This window comes from Macaca thibetana, chromosome 10 (genome assembly GCF_024542745.1).
Source record: "Macaca thibetana thibetana isolate TM-01 chromosome 10, ASM2454274v1, whole genome shotgun sequence".
NCBI classification, from domain to species: Eukaryota; Metazoa; Chordata; class Mammalia; order Primates; family Cercopithecidae; genus Macaca; species Macaca thibetana.
Window position 1 is genome coordinate 69,377,529 of NC_065587.1, and position 19,329 is coordinate 69,396,857.

General features: G+C 49.8%; 1 protein-coding gene across 3 annotated transcripts; it reads right to left on the reverse strand.

The window, feature by feature from the left end:
* Nucleotides 1-446: 446 nt before the first annotated feature.
* On the reverse strand, nt 447-15,894 carry SLC52A3 (solute carrier family 52 member 3). Of its 3 annotated transcripts, none has more exons than XM_050807153.1 (6): nt 15,834-15,894; nt 8,307-8,492; nt 5,596-6,213; nt 3,902-4,407; nt 2,087-2,210; nt 447-1,608 (listed from the first exon to the last, which is right to left on the reverse strand). In XM_050807153.1, exons 3-6 carry the CDS (start codon nt 6,160-6,162, stop codon nt 1,396-1,398), a joined length of 1,410 nt encoding a protein of 469 aa, XP_050663110.1. In that variant the 5' UTR covers nt 6,163-6,213; nt 8,307-8,492; nt 15,834-15,894; the 3' UTR covers nt 447-1,395. The 3 variants fall into 3 exon arrangements, with proteins under 3 accessions (XP_050663110.1, XP_050663111.1, XP_050663112.1); XM_050807154.1 differs by having other exon boundaries at nt 8,307-8,489; nt 15,834-15,864; XM_050807155.1 differs by lacking the exon at nt 8,307-8,492 and having other exon boundaries at nt 15,834-15,863.
* Nucleotides 15,895-19,329: the final 3,435 nt, after the last annotated feature.

Consider the following 19,329-nt stretch of genomic DNA (forward strand, 5'->3'; position numbering starts at 1 on the left):
AAAAAGCCCCAGAACCAGACATCCTCTAAGCACTTGATTCTGTTCATTTCTGAACTTAGCCTTGAGCTTAGAGCCAAGTGGAAATTAATTACACATTTTGGGAGTTCACATTAAACTTCTTCTTTTTAAAATTATTATTTTTGATACAGAGTCTTGCTGTCACCCAGGCTGGAGGGCAGTGGCACGATCTTGGCTCACTGCAACCTCCACCTCCGGGGTTCAAGCAATTCTCAGCCTCCTGAGTAGCTGGCACTACAGGCATGTGCCACCATGACCAGCAAATTTTTGTATTTTTAGTAGAGATGGTTTTTTGCCATGCTGGCCAGGCTGATCTTGAACTCCTGGCCTCAAGCGATCTGCCAGCCTTGGCCTCCCAAAGTGCTGGGATTACAGGCGTGAGCCACTGTGCCATGCCTGAATTTCTCCTTTGAAGGAAGATCTGAGTGTAAAAGCAGGGAATGTCTTTATTTAAAAAAATGAAAAACTAAAGCTAAAACAAAATAACAATCACCTCTGCCACCTCCATTTGAGAGAATACTTCCAGGGGGTCTGCGTGTCTGGTCCCCAGCCTGGTTGGGGATTTCACTTTCAGAGGCTCAGGGATGGGCCCTCCCCAGCCCCACCGGCAAATCACCCCTCCTGCTTCCAGGAAGGTACTTACTCTCCAACAAGTGGGCTTTATGGGCCAGGAAGGATGACAGGAAGGGGTGTGTGGGGTACTCTGTCTCTCCACACTGGGAATCCGAAAGCCAAGATACCCAAGATTCTATCGCTAGCTGCTTGTCTTGTAGAAGCCCCTCTGTGAGACTGAGGGGCAAAGGAGAGAGGGCAGGGGCCTGTCTCAACCCTCTGGCTACTTCTAGGTTGTGCTGACCGCCACTCTTGTTACTATGATGGACTCTCAGGTCAGCAGGTGGCCCAGGAGGGCTTGCTTTATGCCCTCCTTTTGTCTTCTTCCTTTTGTCTCTGTGCCATGCCCGTGAGGTAGTTGGTACTTACTGTAATCCCCATTACATGCATGAAGAAACAGGCACAGAGAAGCCAAGTGACTTTCCCAAGGTCACACAGCCTGAAGGGACAGCTCACCCTCCCAGCTGTTTCCCTTCTAACACCCTTGGGCCTGCCTCCAGCTAGATGCTGCAAATCAGTCCTCTCTTGAGAGTCAAAGCAAAGGAGATCCGAACTTGTAGTCACAGGTACTGTGACACAGAGTTGGGGATAGAGCTGCACCTTGCATTTCCAGGTCGCATCTTCCCCACAGTCCGTAGTGGGCACTTGTGTTCATGATTCAATTACTCAGGCTCTGCATCTCTGTTCCTGCCACTTGCTCTGTGACCTTGCCTCTCTGGATCCCAGTTCCGTCCGTTAGCGATGGGGGCGGGGTTGGTGGCATGCCTAGGCGGGACAGTGCAGATTACAGAAGTCAGCGGACGAAAAGAGCCGCAGCACGTTGACCAGAGGGAACATGAGCAGCGCTCCGAGCAGCGAGCCCAGCTGCACCGCCGCTCCGCACCACAAGAGGGCGCTGCGGCTGAGGTCGCGCAGGATCACGCCTAGCATCACCTTGACGTAGCTGAGGCAGCCGCTGAAAAGCACCCACGAGGCCACCTGCGGGGACGGGAGGGAAGAGATGCAGAGTGACAGGGCTTGCAGGGCGAGCGCCAGGACAAAGAACTCTCACAGGGCTCAGGGAAACCCATGGAATACTCTCTAGGTGCAAGGAGAGCTTTCTGGGAGTGATCCTGAGGGGCTGACGGGTCCCATGAGTTGACCGCCCGGGGGCAAAGGAGAACCCAATGGCTTTTCTGGGCTCATGTGCTCATGATCAAGTCAAGGGCCTTTGAGAGAAGGCCACTGCTGAGGTACACATGGTGGGAAGAGGCCTACCAGTCACCTCGATTCCCTAAGCCTCCACTCTCAAATGAGGAAGGGGCACCCCTCCCACCTGGCGCTTCCTGGGAGAGCCCCACAGACTCTGCTCCCGGGAAAGGGCTGCGCCCAGGCTCTCCCAGGCCGTGGCTAGGAGCTGAGGGGTACAGAGTTGAGGGGTACGGAGCGGGAGCAGCCCCACCGGCCGGATACTCACGATGAGGACTTCCCCACCCCAGTGGCCCTGCAAGAGGGGGCAGGGGCTCATCACCGCCATGGCCATGTTGTAGCCCCCAAAGCAGGTCCCAAGCACGGAGAGGACCCCCAGGAACAGCAGAGACCTAGAGGAGAGTAGGGGAGGTGAGTGGAGGCGGGAAGCCTGACCTCTGACTCCCCGCCCCCGCCGGGGTCCATGTGGATGGCCAGTGTCTCCAGAGTTAGTTTAGATGTGGACAATTCCAGGCTGCCTGGCCCAAGTGGGTCAGGGAGGTTCCTAAGCGGGCAGGGCTGGCCTGGGTCATCCCCAGCATTAACGGTAGGGCCTGGCACCCCAGCAAGAAAAACACAATGGAGTCTGGCACCGGATGGTCCTGGTTCAAATCCCAGTTCTACTGTTTAAGCTGAGACTAGTCTCCGAGCCTCCAAATGGGAGTTTTGCAAGTCTGCGTGACCTCCAGGAGCAGAGCATGCAGGGCCTGGCTCAGTTGTGGGCCCATCTAGTGTTTACCTGCTGCTATTTCCTCCTGCAACACACCCCCAGCCTCAGCCAGGAAGCTGGGCTGAAGTGAAGATGGCTGGATCCGGGCATTGGTACAGCAAACCCTGCTGTGCCTCCTCAGGGGGCCCCTCCTCATCTGGCCTCAGCTACCTGCCTCTGCAATGTGGAGTTTGCTGATCTCCAGGGGCCCTGGCAGCTGGTTTGCTGCTGCTAGGAGCATCTCTCTACAGGTGGCCTTCCATGCAAACCTACATCTGACAACTGAAGACACTGTCCTTCCTCAGAAGTCCTTGTCCGTTGGGGTCCCACTCTCCAGTCTCCAGAACACCAAGACTGGTCCACGCCCTGGGTAAGAACAGATGGAGGTCTGCCTATACCCTCAAAGACTCTTTCTGCTCCAAGATTCTTGGATTCCATGACTCAAATTCTGTAATTCTAATATTTGGGGTTTCTTAGATTTGCAGGTCGGGGCCTTTGGTCCTGCTTCCCTCAAATCCTCCATCCTCTTTCCAGTTTCTAGGTCCCAAGGTAGAAAATTAGCTTTCTGGCAAGCTTTTTGTCAAGATCTTCTGTCCTCACTGTCCTCCTTCTGGGCTGGGAGAGTGGGTATAAGCAGGCCAGTGAGGGCAGGCAGGCCAGCGTGGATGCGAGGCTGTAGGACCTACCTCAAATGTCAAGATCCCGAGGTGGTATTTCTCATACAGGAGTCTGAAGCCCCTGCCTCAGAACTGTTTGGGTTCCTTACTAAAAATTGAAATCCCAGGTCCCAGTCTAGGCTGGTTCAATCTGCATTTTATCAATTTGCCCAGCCATTCTTCTAGAACTGTGGCTCTAACGGAATCAGCTGGAGATCAGAGGCAGGAGGGCAGGGCTGAAATCCTGGGAATTAGACCAGGTCAAGCTCTTTCTCCAAGCCTCAGGGTTTCCCCATATAAATGGGAACTCCAGTGGCTGTCTGCTCCTCCTCATGGGCTTATGACAATGATGGTCAGCACTTAGGCTGGACCTGCCACGTGCCAGGCACTGCTCCAAGAGCTTTATAGAATCAGCTCATATAATGCTTCCAGCAGTCCTAGGAGGTGGAACTGTTACTACTCCCATTTTCCGATAAATATCCCTGAGGCACAGAGAACTGAAGTGACTTGTCTTATCACACACAACTGACAAGTGGCAGAGCTGGGATTTGGACCGGGGTGCTCCGAAAACCACGTGCTTAACCACTACATGTACAGCCCAGTGGGTGCGTTTGGAATTCTGGGTTCTGAAATGAAGTGTTCCCCCACTAGGATTCCCTAGGACCAGATGAGAGCACACCTGTTAGGCAGGAACATGGAGAGCAACGAGGCAAGAGGGTTGGCCACAATGCTGAGGGTGGCGGCCAGGTGGTAGGCAACTGGCCCGTAGGACAGGCAGGAGTAGGTCTGCACAGAGGGCAGCACGCCGTTGGTGAGCGCATTGACGAAGGCCACCAGGGTATAGATGAAGGCCAGGTGGGCCGGGCAGCAGGGGGCTGCTTTCTCCTCTAGATGACCCTGGCCCTGGCTGCTGTCCACCGTGCCTGCAGGGCCCAAGTCGTTCTCTTCCCGTGGCCGGATGGAGTGGAGGGTGACCTGGTCATTGAGGAGGTCTTCCACAGAAGCCTCCCAGCACTTGGGTTGACGCTGGAGGACAAAGAACGCCACGAGGCAGCAGGCCATCATGACGGATAGCAGGAGGAAGAAGACCAGGGGTGAGAAGTGGGCGGGGAGGTAGCGGCTCTCCAGGTGGGACAGGGGCGCTTCCATTTTGGGGAGGGCGGACACCAAAGCTCTGGGAACTCCCTGCAAAGGACAAGAGAGGTCAGTCAGATCCCTGGTCGGGGGAGGGGATCAGACTGCAGAACAACAATCATGACAGTGATAATACAGGATACAGATCACCTGTTATTATTAATAGATAATTAGTAAATAAACATAACTAATAAGGTGGCAATAATGACTGCTCATACTGACTGCCCACTGAGCACAGGCACCGGGCATGGATAAGCCCCTGTGCCTCCTAACAGGCCTGTGCAGTGGGGACCAGCATCCCCCATTTTAGAGGGACCTGAGGTATCGGGATGCTTTGTCCCTTACCTGAAGGTCACAGGGAGAATGTGGCAAAGCCAGACTCCACCTGGTGCTTTCTGACTTGGAAGCTACACCTTTTACCACTCTGCTACCCCACAGCAGTGGCAAGCACAAGCATGTTCAGAGGAGGGGCTAGCTGGAGACTGACTGAGCAGGGGAGCCGCCCACCTAAGGGGAGAGCCCTCACCTAAAGGGAGAATCCCCCACCTAAGCAGAGAGCCACCACTTAAGGGAGAGCCCCCACCTAAAGAAGAACACTGCTCCAGCCACCATCTGGGAAACAGAGGCCCTCAGGACATGCCATCCCAAAATATGACTGTAGGAGGCCAGAATATGCCACCCCAAAATTGACCTATTGGTATATTGTTTACTTCTAGATGGTTATTTTGAAAAATTGCAGACTAAGGAGTAGCTCTGAAAAGTTACCATTTTGTAAGATAAATTTACAGCTAAAGGACATTTTTATTAGTAAAGGTATCTTATCTGTACCAAGAAGAGGTATCTGAACCAGGAAGAGAAAGGTGGCGGCCTTTATCACCTGAGGAACTTTTATCTGCATAACAGTGTAATGTTTATTCACCGTAAGTTTCCTCCCTTCATCCTCCCATAAATTTTCTCCACCATCCTGCAGAAGCCCCAAGTCCCTATTCCCTTTTGTAGCTCAGGATGCTATATAAGCTGAAATCATCTGGCCCTGTTTTAAGTCTCATATTTTGGGGGGACTCCCATGTGTATGTATGTAAGTAATTAAAATGGGTTTGCTGCTGTTGATCTGCCTTATGTCAGTTTAATTCATAGACCGACCAAAGAACCTAGAAAGATGGAGGGGAGCAGATTTTTCCCTCCCCTACATTTGTGACCAAGCCAAGTGCTGAGATGGCTCCGGGTGATGCTGGGTACCTGTGCGATGTCAGTTTCCCGCGTGGGTACTGGGCTTGGTATGCTGTCTGATAGCTCAGTGACATTGACGCAGGTAGTAAGACCCGAGCCCTGGGCAAGAGCCACCAGGGCAGGCAAGAGGCCGCTGAGTCCTTCACCCACAAAGAAGGTGGTGAGGTAGTAGGTGGGCAGCCGGCTCATGAAGGGCAGGAAGGTCACCGAAGAGGTGCAGTCTACCAGGGCCAGGAAGAAGGTGAGGACCAAGAAGGCGATGCTGTGTTGGCCATCCAGCACCCAGGAGGTCGTATTCCAGAGGAAGGCAAAGATGATGCAGGTGACGGTTCCCACGCCCAGCAGGGTGAAGATGATGGGCACTTCAGAAAGGCAGCTGGGCCGGAAGCGATGGAGCAGGGTGACCAGGAGGGGCCCGATGTTGGCCAGCTGGATAACCACCGTGAGGTAGGAGGGCAGGTACCAGCTCTCAGGCAGCTCCATCACCAGCAAGGGCAGCTCTACCCAGAGCCCATTGATGGTCACCCAGGAGCCCATTCCGAAGACGCAGACCAGCAGGTGCATCAGGAAGGCCATGGCGGTATCTGTCCTGGGCCAGAGGCTTCCCCAGATCAGCCTGCGGTGGGGCTGGCAGAGAAGAACACCAGGTGAGTAATTTCAGCTTCACCACCTAGCAAGATGCTGGGACCTGGGGCCCAGGGTTTTCTCTTATTACTCCCCTTCTTGTGAACAAGCTGGCTTTTTTTTTTTTTTCTTTGAGACGGAGTTTCGCTCTTTTAGCCCAGGCTGGAGTGCAATGGGATGATCTTGGCTCAGTGCAACCTCTGCCTCCTAGGCTCAAGTGATTCTCCTGCCTCAGTTTCCCAAATAGCTGGGATTACAGGCACATGCCACCACGCCAGCTAATTTTGTATTTTTAGTGGAAACAGGGTTTCACCATGTTGGCCAGGCTGGTCTCGAACTCCTGGCCTCAGGTGATCTGCCTGCCTCGGCCTCCCAAAGTGCTGGGATTACAGGTGTAAGCCACCACACCTGGCCCAAGCTGGCTTTTTATTAGCAGAAAACAAGGGAAGGCTTTTCTAACTATGACTCGTGAAAGAAAAGTTCAATACAACACACAAAAGAAAACAAAGCAGCTTCTGCAAAACGTACCAACAGCAAGGTCAAAAGTTAAATGAAAACATAAGGAAAATATTTGCAACATAAATCACAGACAGAGGGCTCATCTTCCTAATATATAAAGAGTTTTTAAAAATCAAGAACAAAGAGACCCAATATAGAAGAGGGCCAAGGATATGAACAATTCAGACAAAACAATAAGCTTTAAAGAAATGAAAATATTATCACCTTCATTCACAATAGGAAAACTACTCCAGGTGCCATTTCTCACCATGAGATTGTCCCAAAGCCTGACAAAATGACTCATGTACAAGGTTATTATAGATTGTGATCTTGTTGGTAATAGCAAGTTGTAGGAAATTTTCTCCTGGGTGGCTACCAACAGAAAAATGGCTAATTAAAGGGACCTGTTGGAATACCACATACTTGTTTGAAGGAATAAGGAATAAGGAAAGCAGATCTTGCTGGATGATAAGGAAAGGTCTCCAGGCTATACTGATAATCTTGAAACAAAATCAAGGCAGGTAAATGGGACCAGGAAAAGGTGTACTGCCTTTTGGTCATACAAGAGGAGGAAAAATATGTTTTCTTTGCTTGTACTTGCACAAAGCAACCCTTGAAGGGCACACAGGGACTGCAGGGATGTTGATGATGCCCCTGTATATCTTTTTTTTTTTTTTTTTTGAGACAGATTCTCACTCTGTCACCAGGCTGGAGTGCAGTGGCACAATCTCAGCTCACTGCAACCTCTACCTCCTGGGTTCAAGTGATTCTCCTGCCTCAGCCTCCCAAGTAGGTGGGACTACAGGCGCCCGCCACCACGCCCGGCTAATTTTTTGTATTTTCAGTAGAGACAGGGTTTCTCTGTGTTAACCAGGATGGTCTCGATCTCCTGACCTTGTGATCCACCCACAGCCTCCCAAAGTGCTGGGATTATAGGTGTGAGCCACTGTACCCGGCCCCGCCTCAGTATATCTTTTAATAGAGTTTTGATTTGTGAACCATGTAAACATATTACCTGATGCAAATATATGGTTACCTGAAATGAGATTTCAATCTGGCTTTCTTTCCTCCTGAAATCATAGAACTCTCTAGGTGGCCTTTGGAGACCACTTCCTCTAGCCCTCCAGAACCATTTTGCCATCTGTTTACCCCCTTGCCAGCTACCAGTGGCAGCCCACCTGTGCTGTTACTAACAACTTTCTTCTATCTACCCTTAGTCTGAGCAGTAATATGGGAGATGCCAGGAGTGAGGCTCTGGAGCCAGCTGTTTGAGTTTGACCCTGGCTCTGCTGCTTACAATCTGGGTAACCCTGGGCAAGTGACTTTGCCTCTCTCTGCCTCATCTCCTCATCTGCAAGTAGGGGATAGTGATAATATGAACTCCATGGCTTGTAATGAGATGTAAGGATGCTGGTGGGTTTATGTTGTTTCCAACAGTCCCAGCATACAGTAAGCACCACTAAGGGTTACTGATCATTATCGTGAAATGGCAGGTTTGGTGACATCGTTATTTTTGTCTAATTCACGTGAGAATTAACACATGACTATGAAAATTTAAAAAGGAAAAGATTCCCCCACTCGGTATCAACTGAACTCACCAGTGGTATATGCACCTTTTTGTAGAGACACGTCAACTGGGCCAATCTCCACGTTTTGTAGATGGGAGACGGGGTCCGAAGGGGCAGCGGGGCTTTCCTGGGATCTGGACTGGGTCCCCTGCAGCAAGTGGCCTGTCCAGGGTTCCTCAGTTCACGCCACAGTCTTTAACTCCATACTCCTTCCTTCTAGTACAAAGCAGGAGTGTCAGTTGTGGCCACGCCTCACCCAGGAAACTCCTGAATCCTGGTGGCTCCTCCCCATGGTTCCCACACACGGAATTCACTCACAGGGCTGGGACTTCCTTCCTCATACCTTCGCTGAGCAAACCCAATGCTCAGTTGCCTTTCTGGCCACCTCCTTTTCCTCTCTGGGAGGAGCCACTCCTGGGGTGTAACGCAGTCAGGTCTCCTAAGAGTCCAGCTCTGCCCCCTCCTTTCTGAGAGGACTCCGTCCTCTCCCTTAGGAAGCTGACTTGACTTACAGCACAGGTGAGGCCTGCTCTAGGCGTGCCAAGAGGACCCAAGGAGGGAGGGGAAACTCCCAGGCAGCAGTGGCACACCTTTGCCTTTGCTGTCCTCCCAGCCTGGAGCACCAGCCCCCTCTGCTGTCCGCATCCAAGCTTTCTACAAGATCCCGTCCTCCAGGAGACCTCTGGCTGCCTCGCCTTCTCAGGTGTCCTCACCAGGGCCCCATGACCCCTGCATTTCAGGTCGTTCTTGTGTGGGTGCATGCAGGCACATACCTTGAGACTGAAGCTTTTTGAGGGCAGGGGCTGCTTGGGAATCCGACGTTTTGAAGGTGGAAGGGTCTTTCTCAATGACTTAGCTTAGGATTTGTAAATTATTAACTCACTGGCCAAAGCCAGACAGCAGATACATTACTTTGGTTTGCCCAGTGTGTTTAACAGTTTGTTACTGTGATCAGCAATGGAGGGGATGGCAAGCAACCTTCAGCATTTCTGGCTTCTGAGGAATATTTTGGAAGAAGTGGCCACCCACTTTGGCCTCTTTCTCCATCCTAGACTCGGGCCATCTTGACGCTGTCTCCTGCAGTAGCATCTGGAACCAGTTGTCTGGGTTCAAATCCCAGCTTCAACCCTTACAAGCTGAGCCGAGTGACTTAATCTCCTGTGCTTCAGAGGATCCTGTCTTCTCTTGCAAAACAGTTAGGCTGTCAGTACCAACATCAGAATTGTTGCTAGGAACATGCAAAGTGCTAAAACCGTGCCTGGCAAATAGTAAGGGCTCAGTGAACCATCATTATAAGATTACTGTTTCAGCAAACATATCAGTTGCATTCAAAAACATGTAGTTAACGGCCAGGTAAGGTGGCTCACGTCTGTAATCCCGGCACTTTGGGAGGCTGAGGCAGTCGGATCCCTTGAGATCAGGAGTTTGAGACCAGCCTGGCCAACATGAGAAAACCCCGTCTCTACTAAAAATACAAAAATTAGCCAGGCGTGGTGGTGCACACCTGTAGTCCCAGCTACTCGGGAGGCTGAGGCAGGAGAATTGCTCCAACCTGGGAGGTGGAGGTTGCAGTGAACCGAGATCATGCCACTATACTCCAGCCTGGGCAACAGAGCGAGACTCCATCTTAACAAATAAAAAATAAAAAAAGAGACCCAGTTTTTGTTAGGCAAATGGCCATCCAACTAAAGGACTACATTTCCCAGACTTCCTTGTAGCTGCATACGGCCCTGTCATCAAGCCAATGAATTCATATGCGACTCTGAGTAGTCTCCTTAGCCCATTTCCTGTTTAGAAAAAAAAAGTGCAGCACGTTGCCAGCGCTCATGTAATTTTATGTAAATATACTATTTGAGGTTGAAGCAAATCTGACTGATTATGACTGGTGTTTTTTGTTTGTTTGTTTTTTTGAGACAGAGTCTCCAGAGTCTCACTGTGTAGCCCAGGCTGGACTACAGTGGCTTGATCTCGGCTCACAGCAACCTCTGCTTCAGTCTCCTTAGTAGCTGGGATTACAGGCGTGCACCACCATGTCCAGCTAATTTTTTGTGTTTCTTAGTAGAGACGAGGTTTCTCCATGTTGCTCAGGCTGGTCTCGAACTCCTGGGCTCAAGTGATCCCCACGCCTTGGCCTCCCAGAGTGCTGGGATTGCAGGCTTGAGCCACCGTGCCCAACCCTAAATCTGACTGATTTTCAATGTCAAAATAAAATGTAAAAACTGTTTTTGGAGTTATTTCTAACCAGAAATAACATCAGACTCATCTATTTCAGAAAAACTGGATTCATCAAATAAATCTTTGGCCAGCAACTGTTTGAGAGCAATGTTAACATCACATGTAGGAATGCTAGGATTTGAGATTTTCAGCAATTGAGAATGACTATGTTTTGTAAATGGAAATACAACCACTAAAACCAGAATGCTATAAATGGAGTGATGTCTTTTGTTTCCAAAGTCAATATACTAGAGCGAGGCAAAAATAATAATAAAAGCGAGGTATTTTATGGCACAGCTATCTTGTGGTAAATGCTGCAGTCACAAGTGGGTATTCCTTCTGGCAGATGGGGAAAGAGTTAACAATAAGGGAGTGGCCCTTCTGCTCTTCCTCCATTTGGCTGTCTGGAATCAGATGTGATGGCCAGAACTCCAGCAACGATTTTGTGCTATGAGGCATGCAGTGGAGGTTAGATGCATACTAGGCTCCTTTGGGATTTTGTGGCGGAGAGCACCCATACCAGTCCTGTTTTGCCTGTGTTGAACTGTTTTGTTTGTTTGTTTAATGTTATTGTTAAATTGTAAACAAACTTCTATGTTGTTTAAGTCACTCTTATTTTATATACAACAAAAACACTCAGAGGCTGGGTGCAGTGGCTCACGCCTATAATTCCAGCACTTTGATAGGTCGATGCTGGTGGATAACTTGAGGTCAGGAGTTCAAGACCAGCTTCCAACTGGTCAACATGGTAAAACCCTGTCTCTATCAAAAATACAAAAAATTAGCCGGGTATGGCAGTGGGCGCCTGTAATCCCAGCTACTCAGGAGGCTGGAGCAGGAGAACTGGTTGAACTCGGGATGTGGAGGTTGCAGTGAGCAAAGAGCACACCAGTGCACTCTACCCTAGGCAACAAAACAAGACTCTTGTCTCAAAAAACAAAAACAAACAAACAAAAACTACTCTGTACTAAGTGCACAGAGATATATGTTCCAGGATATATATTGACAGATTATAGTAACCAAAAACTAATGAATACTTTTATCTCCTTTACCACCTACTTTCTGACTCTGAAACTTAGGTCCTGTCCCAACCAGGATTTGATAAAAAATAAAAATTTAACAAAAGTAGTTGTTTAGACACTTGGGGGCAAATGTCTTGCAGAGAAATGAAAAAAAAAAAAAAAAAAAAAAAAAAAAGGAGAAGAGAGAAAGAGGGAGGAACAGAGGAACAAAGAGCCCTCCATAGAGAATTTGGTACCAAAAGTATAAGTTGAGACCAAGAGTCATTTCATATATCGAGACTGGAGTCAAAACTGTAGTGACTATCTGTATTCTGAATATTTTCCGAAATAGCCTCAGACATTCCAGGAGAAATGAACAGAAGCACAGTCCGGCGGTACAGGCCTGACTCACCCTTCCAGGTCAAGACAGCAGACGAAGGTGCAAAATAAACGAAGATACAGCAAAAGCAATAAATGACATACCTAATAAAGAGGGCTAAGTCAGTAGTTAAGGGGAGTAGGTGAATTTGCAGATGATGGTGACCTTTGCCACCTGAAAAGCTATTAAACTAAGGAGAGTGTCCAGTTAAACATTTACAAACATCAGTAGCTTTCCCACGGAGGGCCGGATGGGGAGATGAGGGCAGACAGGGCAGTAGTCTGACTTTCTTCTATGTTCAACAAGTCCTAAGCACTGAAAACCTAAATCCCCGCTCCCCACAAAGACACATTCTCTGATTCCGACCCAGGTGCCGCCACCGCTGTGTCACTTGAGGGATGGGATTTGGCTCTGGGGGTCTGTTTCCTTGTCTGGAAACCAGGCACGGTGGGATTGGTCCCCACGTGACCCATCTGCACTATGGCCCTGGCCCACTCCCAAATTGTCTCCTTCCTCAAAAGCGAGGCGTGCTTTTGGACCTCAGGGAAACAGTGAGGAACAGTCATCAATGACAACGAAGCGAATGTCTTAGGCAGAGGGAACTACATGTGCAAAAAGGCCCCAGAGAAAAGGAGAGACTCAGAATGGCTGGTGTTCGGAATGAGTTGGGATACTTTTAAAAGATGCACGTCTGCATCTTCTGTTTTTGTTGTTGTTGTTTGTTTGTTTGTTTTACAGTGACCTTGCAGTTCTTGTTTATTCATTTAACCAATATTTCTTGGGCACCAACTGTGTGCTCAACCACAATCCCTGCTCTCAGGAAGGTGTGGGAAGTGGTCACGAAGCAGAATAAAAAGCAGAAACACAGAGCAAGTCAGATGGTGGCAAGGACTCCGGAGGAAAGCAAAGCTCCTGAATGAGGAATGTGCAGCTGTCAAGGAGAGGACATGAAGGGAGTGTGGGAGTGAGCTGTCTGTGGAAAGCACGGTCCAGGGGAGAAAACAGCAAGTGGAAAGTCCCTGGGGTGCAGCCATGCCTGCTCTGTCCCAGAAGTGGGTTTTGCTGTTCAAAGGATAGCTAGGAGGCCAGTGTGGCTGCAGCAGCGGGAGCGAGGTGGGAGGGGAGGAGACAGGGCAGGTTCCCTAGGGCCCTGTGGTGAGAGCTTGGGTGTTTTCTCTAGAGCAAAAAGCTCCATGAGTAGGCAGGGGAGACCAGCTCTAATCTAGTTATCGTGCTGGCTGTTGTGAGGAGAAACATGAAGCACCAGGGAGGAAGCAGGAGTAAACCTTCGGCGGGTTAGGAAGCTGTAACAAAGGGGCTAAAAATCACCATGACAACAGTGACAACCATAGCTGCTACTCATCAGCTGCTTATTGTGCCAGACCCTGTGCTAAGCTCGTTGCACACATTACCTATCAAATCTTGTTCCATAGTCCTGAGGCTGGCATTATGATTATCTCCATTTTACAGATGAGGAAACTGAAGTTTAGAAAGGGAAATAAATTTGCCGAGGGTCATACAGCTGGGAGTTGAACTTTACATCCAGGCATTTTTGACTGTGGACCCAGCCCTGAGAAAGGCCTTGGCATGAAGGGGTTCTGAAGAGGCCATGGGGGCCAAGCTGAGCAGGATCTCTTTCCGCTCACAGACGGCCTCCCGAGACTTGGGCCGGGGAAAGAGAGAAATGGGGTACAGGCTCGGGAGAAGATGAGAGAGGCTCTGAGACATATCTGCTTCCCAAGGATCCAGGACCCCTCTGTGATCACCAGAGACCAGAAACCTAAGGCTTCACATGAGACAGTTAAGATGCCCCATAATGGGTGGGCAACGGATAGAGAAGCTAGAAGGATCAGTTCCAGGCAAAGGTTTCTCTTTTGCATTCTTGCATCAAAAGCTGTGAGCCCCCAGCCCAAGAGAGTGAAGGGAGTTGGGAGTGGGGTTCTGTCGAGGTCCAGTGCACCCTCATTGTGTGGGCTGGGCCATCTCCTCCAGGGAGCTCAGGCAGCTTCCAACCCACCCGCCGCCCCCCGCCCCCCTCCGCATTCTCCTGCCCTCTGCTTTCCTCCATCAAAGTATTACTGACACCAGCTCAGTTACGGGAGTTTATCTGTGTCTATCTGTTGAGCACTGGTCTCTCCCACGGGAGTGTAATCTCCATGTGAGCGGGGACTTGTCCTCTCTCCCAGTGCCCAGGTGACCATCTGGCTTGCTAAGGGCTGGGCCACCTGAGCTCCTGGTACCATGGCTGGGTTCTCGCTCTGCAGGGATAATCTGCCAGCTGGTAGGCACCTAGCCCTGTGGGCCAGACTGGAGGAAACCTGCCTCAGCTATGCGGGTTGTGTTGGCCAGGGTGACCCCTGGGGCGGTGCCAGGTGGTAGCCCGACACTAGATACATCTCACTTCTGGGCAAGGGTCTGAGCTAATGCTTTCCTGGGTTCCAGGCTCCTGGAGAAGTTAGTGAGCCCTGCAGGCGTCTACCTAGGGCCTGGCCCTAGCCTCACCCTCATGAGAGTGGGTAGGAATGGATTGGCTTTGAGCCCCTGAAGAAGGGAGGCTGAGAGGTCAAAACCACAAAACCCACAGGGAGAGATGGGAGATGAAGGGGTGAGAGAGAAGAGACTGAGACAAAGAGACAGAAAGAACCAAAAGCTAGAAGCAGAAATGGGGAGAAAGGACAACAGAGGCACAGAGACAAGGAAAAACGGGAAGCTGCAGCTGAGAGGGAGGCAAGGAGGTGCCAGGAGGCAGGAGGCAGCTGGAGCACTGGGAGCCTGGGCCCAGCTCAGCCACGCTCACTGCTCACAGCCACATGTAGCAGGAGGCCATCTCTACCTCTCGTTGCTAGGACCCCAGAGCTTCCCTGGAACTCATCCCAACTCAGTATCCCTATTGCGTAGGTGGGGAAACCAAGGCCCAGGGAGGAGTTAGTGCTTCCCCAAACCCTGTCCCAACCCTGACCTCAGGCTGTGGCAGACATCCAGGCCTGTGCTGACCAGCTGTGCAACCTCAGGTCAGCTGCTCACCCTCTCTAGGCCTTGGTTTCTCCATCTGTGAAAGGGTCTGGGAATGTCCAGCCTTTCTGGGCTCAGTGGACCAGGAAAAAGGGAACGAGATAACAGGCACTCAGGCTGGCAGCAGAAGCGGACTGTGAGTTCTCTTCCCCTTCTTCTCTCTCCCAAAGCCAGGAAGGGCTTCAGGCCTCCCACGGGCTGACCTTGGTGGAGCAGCCTCCCCCAGGCCAGTTCTCCTCCCCTCCATGTCCATTCCAACTCCCAGCCTCCTTCCCAGGCTCCTGCGGCTTCAGCTGGTCAAGTCGTTGGGAGATAGCATGGAGATGGACCTAGGTAAAGTCAGTGGGGGCCCAGCCTCTTTTTTTTTTTTTAGACCGGATCTCTCTCTGTCACCCAGGCTGAAGTGCTGTGGCATAATCTGAGCTCACTCTGCAAACTCAACCTCCCTGGCTCATGCGATTCTCCCACCTCAGCCTCTGAGTAGTTGGGACTATTAACCCATGCCACCATGTCTGACCCGGATAATTTTTGTATTTTTTGTTCAGATGGAGTTTCACCATGTTGCCCAGGCTGGTCTTGAACTCCTGAGCTCAAGCGATTCACCTGCCTCGGCCTCCCGAAATGCTGGGATTACAGGCGTGAGCCGTGGCACCCAGCATGGGTCCAGCCTTTTGGTCTGAAGGCACCAGGGGTCTGGAATTCACCTGAATGGCTCAGCCTGTCCCAACTCCAAATGCCAGCTGAGGAGGAAACCTTTCTTCACTCCTATCTCTTTGGACTCTCCCGACATGGCAGCCTGAAACTAGGGGAAAGGCCACCAGACACCTGCTGGCTCCAGACAAGTGCCCCTGCCACATCCTGGTCAGCGTCCCATGCTCCCAGCTAGCAGCCGGCCTTGGTAGCTGCAGCGGCACCCTCACAGGCCTGAGCCGCCCCGCTCTGCCCACTTACCTGCTGGTCCAGTTCTCCACTCACTCTGCATGGGAGGGGCCAGAGGCAGCTCGTTTTGTATAAAGCTGTCCCCGCCCAGAGCTCGGGGAAAGGCAGGCGGAGGGTGGGTGTGGCTCCCAGCAAGACCAAGAGCCTACTGTGTGTCTGTAATCTGCCCTGCAGCCCAGCTAGGAGGAGGCTCCTGATGGTAGAACTGTACATTAAAGGGCTTGCTTTATTCAGTGCTCTCTGCCATCCAGATTTCATGAGGGTTGATCCCCAGTTGACAAAAGCTATGTGCAAACAGTTGGTTCTGGCACCACCAGGAGATCTCTGTAATTTCTTTCACACAGGAAGAGAGTTCCCTGGAGCAAAAACGGTTCAAATACTGGCGCTTCAGTAAGTCATGTGGAAAGCAGGGACAATAATAGTGCCCTCTTCATAGGACAGAAATACTAACTGCTAGTGTAGACTGAGCTGACCCAGTGTCAGGCATGTTCTTGGGGCTTGATATGAATTAATGCATTTAATCTTCATGGCCTTTTGGAGAGATGCTATTACTATCCCTATTTTCCAGATGAAGAAACAGGCCCAGAGAAGTCGAGAGCCTTGTGTAGGTCATACACCTTGTATATGGCAGAACTGTCTCTGATGCTCATTGAGCTACCCTGACAAATACTGCAACCACCTGGGGGGGTTCTTCCTGCCCACTGCATAAAGAAAGACCACGGCATTGTAGCAGAGAAAGAGTTTAATAGACACGAGGCTGGCCATGCCACATGGGAGATGAGTTTGTACTCAAATCATCTTCAAAGCTTGTAGGTGAGGGGTTTTTCAAAGGCAGTGTGGGGGAAGAGTTGGGGGTGGCCAGGTAACAGGTGCTTGCTGCTGATTGGTTGGGGTGGAGATGAAATCATAGGGGGTTGAAGCTGTCCTACTGCAGGCTGAATTGCTTCTAGGTGGGACCACAGGAGCGGGGTTGGTGGTCTGGGTAGAGCCATCAGGTTTAGGTGGAGCCATGGGGTGTCAGAGCTGCAAAAAACCTGAAAAGATGGCCGGGCGTGGTGGCTCATGCCTGTAATCCCAGCACTTTGGAGGCCGAGGCGGGTGGATTACCTGAGGTCAGGAATTCAAGACCAGCCTGGCCAACATGGTGAAACCCCATCTCTACTAAAAATACAAAAATTAGACAGGCGTGATGGTGGACACTTGTAATCCCAGCTACTTGAGAGGCTGAGTCAGGGGAATTGCTTGAGCCCAGGAAGTGGAGGTTGCAGTGAGCCGAGATTGCACCATTGCACTCCAGCCTGGACGACAGAGCAAGACTCCGTCTCAAAAAAGCAAAACAACAAAACAAAAAACAAAACAAAACAAAACAAACACCAACTGGAAAGATATCTCAAAAGACCAACCTACAATAGTGGTGTTATTTGCAGGAGTAATTGGGGAAGTTGCATATCTTATGACCTCCAGAATAATGACTGGCAATCGTTTATGTCTACACCTTAGGAGGACCCAGGCTCCTCTTCTTCCCCCAGCCTGCTTGCCTCTCATTAACTTTACAAAAGTGGTTGCTCACAGTACTACGGCCTGTAAGTGCAGGGCCAGGATTTGAACGCAGACTCAAACTGGTGCCTCCATGGGTATACAACATATTGCACAGATTCTGACACCTAGTAAATGCTCAGTGCATGTTGACTTCTACAAATAATTCTGGCCTGCCTGTTGTGTTATTTTCCAAGACATTCATTTACTTAACAAGCAATCAATCACTCTCCAGGCTAATGCTTGGGGTGAGAGGTGAGCAGGCACTAGGGAAGGGGCCAGATTCCTTGCTTAGCAGGCAGGTGTTCAGGAAGTGTTGCCACTGTTGGCGCTCAGGACATACATATCCCCAAAATATGACTGTGGGAAACCAGAATGTGCCATCTCCAAATACACTTCTTTGACATACTTTGAGCTGGTTATTCAGAGAAACTGCAGACATAGGAGTAGCTCTGGAAAGCTATTCTTTGGTAAAGTAAATTTACATCTATCAAGGAAATCTACATTCCTGTATCGGGAAAAGGGCTTACTCCAGAAGAATTACCCTAGAGCCCTAAAGACTTTTTTTGCCCAGGCTGGAGTGCAATGTTGCGATCTCAGCTCACTGCAGCCTGCCTCCGCCTCCTGGGTTCAAGTGATCCGCCTGCCACAGCCTCCCAAGTAGCTGGGATTATAGGCGCACGCCACCATGCCCAGCTAATTTTGTATTTGTAGTAGAGACGAGGTTTCACCATGTTGACTAGGCTGGTCCCAAACTCCTGACCTCAGATGATCTGCCTGCCTCTACCTCCCAAAATACTGGGATTACAGGCTTGAGCCACTGCACCCGACCACCCAGAGACTTTTATCTGCATAGCAATATAACCATTATTTACCATACAATAATTCTTACCCTCACCTTCCCATAACTGTGTCTCCACCAACCCCCAGAAGCCCTAAGATCCTATTCCTTAAACTTCAATCATCTGACCCTTCTTTCAGTCTCATATTTTGTGGGATTTCCACACACAGATATGAATTAAATATGGTTTCTCTCCTATTAGTCAGTTTCATGTCAATTTAATTCATAGCCCAGCCAAAGAACCATGAAAGGTGGAGGGAAGCCATGTTTCCCTTCTCTATAGTACCAAATACTTTGGGTCTGTTAAAAAAAAAAAAAAAAAATTGCAGGACTCTCTAAATTTATGATGCCAGAGGAGAAGTTAAGCCCTGCAGAGTGAGTTATGTGGCTTGCAGGATGGCCACTTTCTTCTTCTTCTTCTTCTTTTTTTTTTTTTTTTTTTTTGAGACGGAGTCTCACTCTTGCCCAGGCTGGAGTGCAGCGGCCAGGCTGGTCTCAAACTCCTGACCTCAGGTGATCTGCCCGCCTTGGTCTCCCAAAGTGCTGGGATTACAGGCATAAGCCACTGTACCTAGCCACAATTTCATACTTATCTCTGCCAAATACTATGAGATGTCAAAATTTGGCATAGAGGGTACAAAACTATAATTCAATCCAAACAGAATAATCTTTGCTTGTATAATTTTTTAATAATGAAACATCAATATTGGTTTAATAAAGATAACTGTATCTTGAACTATTTCGTTAAATACCCTAACTTCTAATCTTGTGGCCTTAGGAAGTCTATCTAGTCCACAGACATGAAGGAAGTTTCTTTAGGGAAAGGACTGTTATCATCTTTGATATTAAAGAAAAGAGAATTTATATAAAAAATAATCTTATATGGTAAATTCTTGTTCTAAAGTAAATTAACTGGTTGTTTAAAAAGAGGGATGTTTATAACAAGTCAGAAAGTTGAGGCATGTGAGAGACTGTGTAAATTGTAAAAATTTTATAAAAGGGAATTTATGCAAGAAATGTTGTACAATTTAAAAGTGATTAGGGGGCCGGGCATGGTGGCTCACGCCTGTAATCCCAGCACTTTGGGAGGCCAAGGTGGGTGGATCACCTGAGGTCAGGAGTTTGAGACCA

Excerpts from the sequence above, each read along its gene's own strand:
- SLC52A3 (XM_050807153.1), bottom strand. The coding sequence starts at position 6,162 with ATGGCCTTCCTGATGCACCTGCTGGTCTGCGTCTTCGGAATGGGCTCC. Across the intron at positions 4,408-5,595 it reads GGGAAACTGACATCGCACAG|GGAGTTCCCAGAGCTTTGGT; the intron begins GTACCCAGCATC and ends TGTCCTTTGCAG. Across the intron at positions 2,211-3,901 it reads TCCATGTTCCTGCCTAACAG|GTCTCTGCTGTTCCTGGGGG; the intron begins GTGTGCTCTCAT and ends ACTCTCCTCTAG.